At 38.8% G+C, this 11,908-nt stretch overlaps 1 protein-coding gene across 1 annotated transcript in view; it reads left to right on the top strand.

Annotated features, from left to right (window-relative positions):
- The first annotated feature begins 2,791 nt into the window (after positions 1–2,791).
- LOC125914289 (glutamate decarboxylase 1-like) overlaps positions 2,792–11,908 on the top strand; it is a 78,239-nt gene continuing 69,122 nt past the window's right edge. Inside the window, 1 exon segment of the mRNA XM_049619547.1 lies at positions 2,792–2,984. Coding sequence (XP_049475504.1) covers positions 2,792–2,984 — 193 coding nt within the window.

Genomic DNA, 11,908 nt, shown 5'->3' with positions numbered 1-11,908 from the left:
AATGAAGTTTTCTAAGTGACCCAAATTCACACTGTAAGTCACCAGGTTTTTTTTGTTTGTTTGTTTGTTTTTTGGTTTTTGGTTTTTTTTGCAGTTGCCTATTGAACCATTCTCAAACAAGGGTTCCCTTCCCCGAGGAAGAGGGTTGCTGTCGATGGGTCCGCAGTAAAATCCCTGATTTGGGGCTGTTTCTCTAAGGTAGAGACATGCACTCTACAGGGTACTGGAAGTAGGTTCTCCCACATCCCTGTGAATTATTGGCCGTCTTTAAAGACTTTGTCTTTGAACACAGTCTGTACTCATGTCTGGTTTTCTTCTCAGTTAGCAGAGAACACAACACAAAGTTACTTTGCTTCTATTTGCCATTGTTTCACAGGAATATACATCCCTCAGGAACTCACATGGGGGGCAAGTGAGGCCCTGTAATTTGAGCCAAGGACCTCTCTCAAGCTCACTTCTGGATGTCAGGTTAACTGATTCTGTTAAATGAGATTCAGTTTCTTAATGCAACTTTCAAGCATGTTTATGCAGTTAGGTTGGGCAGTCGTTCTTCCTGTCCGTATTTCCTGTCGTGTCTAAAGTAAAAGTATCAGTCATAGATTTTACTTTTTTTTTTTTAATTTTTTTTTAACGTTTATTTATTTATTTTTGAGACAGAGAGAGACAGAGCTTGAACGGGGGAGGGTCAGAGAGAGGGAGACACAGAATCTGAAACAGGCTCCAGGCTCTGAGCTGTCAGCACAGAGCCCGACGCGGGGCTCGAACTCACGGACCGCGAGATCATGACCTGAGCCGAAGTCGGCCGCTTAACCGACTGAGCCACCCAGGCGCCCCAGATTTTACTTTTTTCATTTGTGGTTCACCTAAAGGGGAAAGAACAAATTTGTGAAGTCATTTAATCTCATTATACAAAGTTGTTTTAAATTTGCAAATGGAAGATGATTTCATGCTATGCCAAGAGACATAAATTGGAATTCTTGTAAAGAGAAGATAAGAATTTCTACAAGCTCATGAAAATAGCTTTGCCATATTCCATCATTTTAACCAAGCTAAGGATGGGCTGAGCAGCAATGCAAGGCTTTGTCTCATCCACCATTCATGAGAGAGCTCCAGATGATTTATACGCATCATTATTGTTTGCGCTTGGCAGAGGAAGAAACGTATATTCAGCAAGTCCAAATAGGTATCCGAAGAATTTAAGGGAGAAATCTAAACTAAAATGTTGTACTCTTTTATTCCAATTGGGATTCTCATCAAATTATTTCACTTTTAAACTTTCTGTTATCTCTGACTCTGACACGTTTATCCTAAAATGCAAATTTTATTATCTCTCCTGCTGAACAACATCCGATGCTCTACTTTGTTGTTGTTGTTTTTTTAAGCGCTCACACCAAGGCTGTCTACAGTCTGACCACGACTTTTGTGATAAAACTAATGTCCCACTAAGCAATTTCTGGCTTGTTTGTTTCCCCCACACTTTGCATAGCTTTGCCTTCCTAAATGCTATTCTCCTTGATTCTTTCACTTTTGTTCCCTTCCTACTACATCATTAAAAATAACATTGGGCTCGAAGTCTTGATGCCTTTCAATTTTAGTTTCACAGTTTGCAAAATGAAGTTGAAATTAACCTTTCCAAGTTGTTAATAAGATCCAATGAGGCAGCGTGGAGGCAAGCACTTTATAAGTAATAAAGCCCTCTTGAACTGTAAGTTACATTTACTGGCTGTTACTCACATCACAGCACAAACCTTCCTTGTGGGTGGTTTCTCTGTTTGCTTTAGGTCACACTGACAACAGTAATAATGAACGCTTCTGAATCACTTACTACATCCCTGACTAATGCTATGCCAGGCACCATTCTAACTGCTTCAGATATTTTAACTTGTTTATTCTTCACAACAGTCCTAAGAGGCAGGTTGTATTATCATCCTCTAACTTATAAGCGAAGAATCTGAGCCACAAAGAAGTCAAAAGTTTTATACATCTACTAAATGGTGGACTTGAAATTTGAATTCAAGCCACCTAACGAGAATGCCTTATTCAGGACTGTAATGTCAGTATGATCTGTGCGCCTCTCCCCCCCTCCCCGCCCCACTTTGCACATAAACGCATGAGATTATTAATAGGACGCTGCAATTATACTGTTTGTCTACCCAGAAAGTTTATACATCCTTGAGAAGAAAAAACACATATTTCTTGTATATTACCCATATGGCAGAGTGTGTAATATATGCACATCAGTTACTTCATAAAATTAACTAATCAGAGGAAGACACTGTCTGAGGATGAGTTCCCTGGGAAACTGGTTATGAGACAGAAATCTGAGTGTGGGAGGTTTATTGGGGAGCACAGTGGGGAACCTCTGTGGAGCAAAGGAAGAGAACTGGGTGGACAGAGAAGATTAATTGTAGTGCAATAACAACAAAGACTTTAGCAAATGCCAAAGAGGACTCCGGGTTGCTCCAATTGAGGCAACGGGGCTAGGACTTCGTAACCCTGCACCCATCAGTCATTAGAGATGGGCTTCCTGTGCCCGTTTTCTTGGGAAGTCTGTAACACGAAGCGAGGAAGTTTTCTCTGGCCAAAGGCAAGTGACTCAGCTCTAAGCCATCGGCTGCGAAGGCTCCCGGCAGCTGGGGTAGTTAGTGTTTCCGATGGGGGCAGTGTGCCACAGTGTCCATTCCAGTTCATCTCTTGCACTCAGGGTGTTTTGTAAAATAAGTTTGCACCATCCAGAAATAGCTTCTTTAGAATTCTGGTTGGTCTCGTGGCTGGGAATCTCTCAAGAGTGATGGTAGAATGTTCTGCTACTCTAAGCACTGAAACTGGTCTGGGGACTGCAACTGCCACTTACCCCCTTCTCCCATTCTACGTGCCTTTCACCCACAGTGGGCACGTCTTCCTCCCTGATACGGTGGCCCAAGTGCTCACAGCTGAAGGCTCTGACACTGACCACAATGCTCTTAGCAGACTCCAGATGCTGCGTTTGTTCTCTTAACCCTCAAATTTGAGCCCGGTTAGAGATGACAGTGGATTACCTAGGCGTTAAACCTATTCCCTCCCCCGACTGTGCCACAACAGACTTAGCTGAACCTGCTGATCAAGGTCAATTACCACGGCCAGGGCAGTGACTCCTTTCTTTGCCTGCAGGTTTCATGGCACAAGAAGCCTGAAGGAACCAGGGGGCAGCTGTCGTTGAATGGCATCTTGCTGTGTTGTTCCTTGGTTGAAGCATTCTCGGTCTGGGAGGTAGAACTTCTGAACCTGCAAAGAGTTGCAGGGTAGGAAGTATGACATCCCCAAATGGCTCACTGGAAGGGATGATAATCTGGCCCTTCTGCTTCTACCTGTGTTTCAGAACTTGTGTATTCTAATTATTGGTGACACAATATCATAAGAGGGGTGTTGATTTATGTTGGACACGTTTTCCCAAAGGAGAGCACCTTATCCTCACAGGGTATAATCTCCTAGCTACCCATCAGGCGGACCTTCAACAAGCTGTTGCTTTGCTTTCAGAGGCTAGAAACCGATGGCTGATGTAGTGTGTGATAAGAGTGGGGGATCTCCTGGTTGTTATGCTCCTGCTGCCCCTCCTTTGCTACATAAAGTGGGTTCTTTGGTCTGCTGAGATGTTTTATGGAATCCCACGACGATAGAGAAGACACCTGGACCAGTAGTGCTGATTGAATCCCTGTGATCGGGAAAGGAAAACGCTATATCTCTCCCAAACAAAATAAGTCACTGCCCCTTTGAGGTTGGAAGGAGGTCCAAACTGATCTACTTGCCATAAAGAGACTTTTTTTTTTTAATTTTTAAATGTTTATTTGGTTTTGAGAGAGAGAGAGAGAGAGAGAGAGCATGAGTGGGGGAGGGGAAGAGAGACAGAGATACAGAATCTGAAGCAGGCTCCAGGCTCTGAGCTGTCAGCACAGAGCCCGATGCGAGGCTTGAACTCAAGAGCTGTGAGATCATGACCTGAGCCGAAGTCGGAGGCTCAGCCGACTGCGCCACCCAGGCTCCCCATGAAAAGATTTTTTTAAACCTCTAAAAGTTCTGGGAATATAATAAAGGAGGTAGTCATGAAAATTAAAAACTGTAAGACATTGTGACTGGTGAACGAAGTTCATGTAAGGAAGAAATTATCACTTGGGTTTGAAGATTGAGAAAAGTAGAGGTTTATGAGATGGGAAATTTAATTGGTCAGTACTCTTGATGGAATGAATATTTATGCTGGGAAAATTAAGTCTCTTACATTTTCATACCTGACTTTGGGAATCCATCAGTACTAAAGGTTCTAGAATGTAAACATACTTAAATTAGTGCCAGGCACGTAGCTGAAGCCAATACAAACAGCCTCCATTTTCTTGGCTATTTCTGCAATACATTCCACTAACAAATTCCTAGTATTAACTAGATTCACTAACAAAAGTGATATCAAATTATTGTTCCCCAAATTGAAAATAATGCATTCTTAAGGTTGGAAATATGATTTGAGGGAAGCTGGTAATGAGAAGGGGCCAAGAAAGTCAACCTACTGAAGTAGAAATTTACTTTTGGCCCAGGATCATATTCTGTGTTGAGAAAATAATTTTTTTAATTTAATTTTGAACTTAAGATTTTGTTTTCTAATGTTTTGGTCTGAACTGGAAGTTTTAAGATTCTATAGTAGTTGTAGGTGCTGAGTGCAATATGTTATCATGAGTATCCACCTCAGAAAAGGAGAATTATATATCCAGAAATTTTAAGAAATACATAAAGCAAATTTAACAAACAAGAAAGAGAAAGACCAAGAACAAAACAAAACAAAAAAAAATAGAAATCATCTTTTTTTTTTTTCAGTTTCTTATGTTCAATGAGATGTGTACATTTTTGTGTTCTTAAAAAATCGATCTATCCATTCATCAGTCGATCGACACTTGGGCTGTTTTCATAATATGGCCATTGTAGAAAAGGCTGCCACCAACATCAGGGTGCATGTATCCCTTTGAACTAGTATTTTTGTATCGGTTCTGTAAATAACCTAGTAGTGCAATTGTTACATCATAAGGTAGTTCTAGTGATGAGCAGGGGTGTTGCATGGATGTGTTGAATCGCTATATTGTATACCTGGAACTAATATTACACTGAATGTTAACCAACTGGAATTTAAATGAAAACTTAAAAATACATATAAAAATTGATTTATAATATCTGTTAGAATAAGGTGTTAAAAATGCTTAATTAAATAATATATTGAAGCAGAAAGTATTGAGGAAAAATGAAACATAGGATCTCAAATAATACCAAATAAATGCTTTAAGGTTATGTATATTATAATTTTTAGAATATGTAAATTTAATTTTCAATGGCAAATTTTGAATAGGCAAGCTAAATTGCCATATTTTTAATTTATTGTTTAATTCAACATGGATGAAATTAAATACACATACTTGAAAATGGGGTGCCTGGGTGGCTCAGTCAGTTAAGCGTCAGACAGGGCATGATGCCATGGTTTGTGGGTTCAAGCCCCGCAACGGGCTCTGTGCTGAGCTAACGGCATTAGCCTGCTTCAGATTCTCTGTTTCCCTCTCTCTCTGCCTCTCCCCCACTCACACACTCTCTCTCTCTCAAAAACAAGTAAATAAACATTGAAAAAAATACTTGAAAACGTAAAAATCAGATAATAGTGCATTTATAAGATTTTATATTGAAAATTAAACTTTATAAATAAAATACAGTTTTTACGTATGGACTTTTTGTTCATTTAATTTTTAAAATTATACAAGTAACACATGCTTGTTTCTGTAACTTGAAATTCCATATTCAGCAAATATGGAAATATACAAAAATAGTAATCTCTAATTCTATCTCATTGGAGTTAACTGTTTAATTAATATCTGCAAGATTTTCTCTATTTTCATGAACATGTACTTATTTTCTTTTTCTTTCTGTTTAACTTTTCTGTTAAACTTTTCTGTTTAACTGTTTCTGTGAACTTTATTTTGTCCTTTCAGACATGTATATGTAATAATCAGAGTGCTGCACATGATGTATTTTTTAAGTCATGCCTTTTAAAAAACTACATAATATTCAGTAATATGAAACTACTACTAATTATTTAACCAATTCCAAACTGATGGAAACTTGGGCTGTGTCTCATTTCCTGCCACTAGAAAAATTCATAATAAACACCTTTATAGATTGTGTAAAGTGAAAAGGCATTGAGTCTGTAGACATTCTTACCTACAAATACTCCTTAGTACAAAGAGTGAAAGAACAGAGAAGCTTCGTTTTGACTATTAATACCAGAATAGACATGAACAAGAACAATCTCTCCTTTGACAATCTAAAAGTATCTGCAGAATAGAAATATAACCATAGTAATTATATACATTTGAGTGCACAGGGCCAGGTACTAGCCTGTTTTCCTAAAATCGTAAATATGGATAACACCGAGAAAGAAAAATCTGTTTAATTGGAGGTAAAAATTGTGGCAGGAAAAGGAAAACAGGAAAGGGCACAAAATCTTATTTTATGACTGCTATTTATGCACCAGACACATTCCCATGTGAAGTTAGACTTCACAGCGACCTAGACAGGGTGGTCTCATCCATATTTGGGAGACGGGAAAACCCCCCCGAGCACAGTTTCCAGTTATCACACGGGCTGTGAGTAGTAGAGGTAAGGTAGGAATCCAGTTCTGTTTGCCTCCTGAGCCTTCCTCTTCCACCGATTCTAAGACATCATTTGTGAAGGCCGATAAGGTTGTATTTAAGATTTATAGTTTCACATTAAGATGGGATGAACTTACATCCCATTGCCCAGGGCAGTTCTGATTTATTCCTATGGTAATGTTTAATAATATCCTTTCCATTCTCAGAGTGTTGAAGTGAAAAATGATCTATTTGCTTTACATAAGGAGGACCACCCCAGGTAAAATCCCAAAGTGAGAGCACTCACCTAATGGGAGAGGAAAGAGAAGCCTCTGGCTGCGATCACAAGGGGAGAGTCAGGGGTGCTGAAAATGGAAGATGGTCAAATTCTGTTCCCCTTCAGCAAACACAGGCCCTGCCTGGGCCTTTGGTTGAGAAGGGCTCTTACCTAAGCCCAAGAAGGACAAATTGCAGATTTTGGTTCTGGAGTCTCTAGACTGAGGCCGTGCGAGGGTGGCTCTCAGGAGTCTAGTGAGAGGGTGATACATTCACAAATAACTGTAAACCACAATAGACATGCCTTGTGAGAGAGAAATAAAGAGAATGTGTGCAAAAAGAGAATTTGTACACCACAGGTACCAAAAGACTTGGGAATTAAGATGAAATATTTGGTGAATATTAATGGTTTGGCAGGATTTTGAAGTAAGGAAAGGGAATGGGGGGCGCCTGGAGGGCTCAGTCAGTTGAGCATCCGACTTCTACTCAGGTCATGACCTCCCAGTTTGTGAGTTCGAGCCCCGCATTGGGCTCTGTGTGACAGCTGAGAGCCTGGAGCCTGCTTCAGATTCTGTGTCTCCTCCTCTCTGCCCCTCCCATGCTCATGCTCTGTCTCTCTCTGTCTCTGTCTCTCAATAATAAATAAATGTTTAAAAAAATTAAAAAAAAAAGGGGAATGGGATAAAGCACATTCATCTCCATCAAAGCGGGGTTGGGGGGAGATTACATTTCTAGCACCTACATCACAAAATGAATGTTATGAACAAACTGAAGATTTTACTGGGTATGGATAAAAAAAGGATTTATCTCACTGTGGGAATCCTGGACCAATCATATTTGCTTCTCCCTCAATTTGACTTCTCTGAGCCAGTACGTATCTTCCCCAGAATTGAAATCCAGTACCAACTGCCTCAGGATAAATCTCACCACCTCATTTAATTAATAATGTTGCCAACGATTTCGCTGTGTTGTAAGAAAATTCCTGTATAAGTAATACAGCAATCTGATTTTCTGAATACACTGGAAGAAGTAAAAGCATAATTTGACTACCAAGTAGTTAAAAATACTTTTGTTTTTTGTTCTGGTAAACAAAGTGAAAGGAGCTGCTCCTGCTCAATTAATTCCTTGAATTTCATCCTGCATGGGCTTCCCAGGTCTGATTGTAAGTACAACAGTGCCCTCTATGCCCCGTTCTCTGTACAGAATTCTAGAGTTCGAAAACAACACCTAATGATCAAGGGAACAAAACTCTAGTCTTGGATTTATGATTTCTGTCCTCTATACGAAGAATAATAAGAAAACTTCAGTTATGTAGGCTTTAATCCAAAATACATATTCTCAATATTTTTTTTTAAAATAGCAGTATCTTCAGCGGTTTTCTAAGAAAGGACAGATGTCCGGCATAGCCGGACATATTTGCATATTACTTAAGGTTTTTCCAAAGGCGTATCTGAACTATGAGAGATCTTGGAATTTCTTTCTTTAACGATATGATCTCTAAAATATGTCACTGCTGTGGAATGAATGTCTCGGGAATAAAAGGCACAGCGTAAGGAATGCAGTCAATGATATCGCAGTAACATTGTATGATGACAGATGTTAGCAACACTTGTGAGCACAGCACAGGATAGAGAAGTTGAATCACTACTTGTACTCATGTTACCTGAAACTAATGTTACATGTTGTGTCAACTGTACCCAAATAAAAAAGATTATTAAGTTTGTCACTGCTAAGAACTAACGGAGCTGGATTTTCAGAAGTTCGTAAATTTGAAATGAGGATGTAAACAAACAAACAAACAAACAATAACAATCAGACTCTTTTTTTGGATGTGGCATTTCAACTTACTATTTAGTTCTAATCTCTGGTAGATTGAGGGAAAGTGATTTTAATTTTCGATCTGATAGTTCACTCATTAAAAAAAAAAAACCCACAACAACCTGTTTTTAGCTTTTCAGTTGATAAGTGTCCATGTTGTTGGGTGGAAGGAGTTGAAAGGCGATGTAGAAGGTGCAGTTTGCAAAACTATCTTCCAGTTGTAACAACTTGATCTTGACTGATAGTAGCAAGGACACTGGCTTATTTCAGCAAGATGTTTTGTGTGAGGCTTAATGCATGATCATCAGAGCAGTTGGATCTATACAGTGAAGGTTCTGAACTGCTAAAATACCAGTTGGTCAAGTTTTATTTGCATAGCGACTGGTTTCGAGATAAAATTTCTAATTGTGATTGATCTGAAAGGCCCAAGTGGGGGTAGGAGGAGATAATGCATAAAGAATTTGATATCTCCCATGGATTTTATAAAAGTTTGGAATTCAAATATTTTAGCAATCTTTCAATTATCCTTTTTGGGGGTGTGAAATAATTCTTAACTGGATTATTAGAACCACATATAAATGGTTTACCTCAGGTCTTTGATTTGTATTAAATTAGTGTGTTTTTTAAAATTTTTTAATGTTTATTTATTTTTGAGAGAGAGAGAGAGAGAGAGAGAGAGAGAGAGATAGAGTGCTAGTAGGGGAGGGGCAGAGAGAGGGAGACACAGAATCTGAAGCAGGCTCCAGGCTCTGAGCTGTCAGCACGGAGCCAGATGTGGGGCTTGAACTCACAAACCATGAGATCACGACCTGAGCTGAAGTCGGACGCCTAACTGACTGAGCCACCCAGGCACCCCAAAATTAGTGTGTTTTAACTAAAGTCTGATAACATACCATAGGTAAAGTTGGTAAATTTAGATAATCTAAGTAAATAATCAAATATCTGCTATTCATTCTTGCTTTAATTATCTCGTATTTAGCTTCAAAATAGTCTGTTATTTTTTAAAAGAATGTTTGAGTGTAAAAACCAAATTGACATTATTTGATGTTAACCACACCTGCCCACTGATAAGGTTGTAAGGAAGGTTCTACTGCTCACCTGTAGACATTGTGCTTGATGTCAGCAAAGTTTCTAAGTAAAACAAATGGCGATTTACAAGTGCAAATTTGCAACTTTCGTTGTAAAACGATCCACGGTTTACCTCATAAAGCCAAAGGCACTTACATTTTTAATATATGTTGAAACTGAAGGTTTATAAAAATCAAACTACAATCCCTCATGAAAACCAATAATTTAGTCTATATTTTTCTAGGCTGATAAAAAACATTGTAGCTGTTCTCCAAAATAGCTGTAATCCATCATGTGGAAATTGAAAGTTTCCAAGGGAAGATTGATTCAGCATTTTCACTTCTGCACAGAGGATGAAGTGATTTGGATACTAGAGAAACTAACAAGAAGGCAGCTTCTGGTGTAAGAGAAAATCATGCATTATTTGACGTCAGTATTTCAGAAGAGATACTAACTTTGACAGAATAATTCAATGAGACTTGATCTCATGACCAAATGTATTTCTAACATATTTATACTAAAGATATTTGCTATAAAATTTTAAGCTGAAAAACTTGATGAAGTTGATGTAGATGATCTCGTCAAAGTGTTTCAAGTTTATTCTGTTCTATTATTCTCTCTCTCTCTCTCTCTTTTTTTCTGAGATTGGGCTTCAGAAAGTAATGGAATATAAGGCTAATTATAATCACAGGATAATAATGTCAATTATATCTCTCAACTGGAAGACACTTTATTTCCTTTCCATTTGTTAAATTTTACAAAAGAACAAACTTGTATAGTTCAAACAATACTTGAATGAACAATAATTGAATTTCATGCCCCATCAGCCAGTCAAATTTAAGAATATTCCCTATTATTATCCCAGAGCACAAAGCATGGATCTCATTATATTCAACATAGAACAATGTCCTTTAGGGCTGCTAACCTTCTGAGTTCTGAGAGACTGCCTAAGGACAATTGCCTTTTAGAATAAAGCAAGTCTTCTGACCTTTCATCTAACAGTAGCCACTCTGAGAATTAAACTCCACCTCAACATTCATCCTTTTGATGAGGCAAAACTTAAGATAAATACCTGTGTATTTTTAGCGTTGGCTGTAATTTGAAGATAAAATAGTTAAGTTCTAACTCTCTGGCCTTCCAGGCACTCACTGGCTTTCTCTCTGCTTGTGTGTGTGTGTGTGTGTGTGTGTGTGTGTGTTAGAGGTCCTTTCAGCTTTGGTCTTCTCTGTTCTCATGGTAAGAAAAATGATTACTTTGGCTCTAACAAACAGCCTGCTGGACATCCCACTGTACAGCAGGGAGGGAGCGAGTCAAAGTCAAAGGGAAATGAAGGCTCTTGAATCAGAGGAATTAGAGACCACTAACTGAAATTTGCAGGCTGGGTCCTGTAGATAGAACAGTTTAAATGACAAGGGGGTATTATATGTGCCTGCTCCCCATGCAGACAAGCTTCTGTAACTGAATACACAGGGCAAGGTATGTCTTAGAGCCAAAAGCATGCAAATAGCTCAATCCACATTCCCATCTCCAAACAAGTGCACTTATCACACTGGTGTCTCCATGATTTCTTCGTAACTAGGGCCTTCAAACCTCCGTATGTTTTGATCCAGTCTCCTTTGCTTGAAATACTCTTCTGTTCTTCTTTACAAGTTAACTTCAGAATCTAGTTGTTACCCATCCCTGTGAAAGCTTTTCCAGCTCTCGCAAGCAGGGTAGGCCATTCTCTCTCCCCGTTCCCATACTACTTAATATTTATTGCTTTTCTAACTACAGGCTTCCCTCAGAGATATTGTGGGTTTTGTTTAGAGCATCACAATAAAGCACATACAACAAGAAAGTGTGTCACATGAATCTGTTGGTTTCCCAATGCAGATAGAAAATCTGTTTCCACTATACTACAGTCAATTACACGTGCAGTAGTATTATGTCTAAAAAACAATGTGCATACCTTAATTACAAAATACTTTATTGCTAAAAAATGCTAAGCATCATCCGAGATTTCAGCAAGTCATAATGTTTCTGCTGGTGGTGGCAGAGGGCTGCTGACTGATCAGGGTGGTAGTTGCTGAAGGTTGGAGTGACTGTGGCAATTTCTTAAAATAAGGCAACAGTGA

This window comes from Panthera uncia (genome assembly GCF_023721935.1).
Source record: "Panthera uncia isolate 11264 chromosome D3 unlocalized genomic scaffold, Puncia_PCG_1.0 HiC_scaffold_8, whole genome shotgun sequence".
NCBI lineage: Eukaryota > Metazoa > Chordata > Mammalia > Carnivora > Felidae > Panthera > Panthera uncia.
This window is presented reverse-complemented; position numbering and strand designations above follow the sequence as displayed.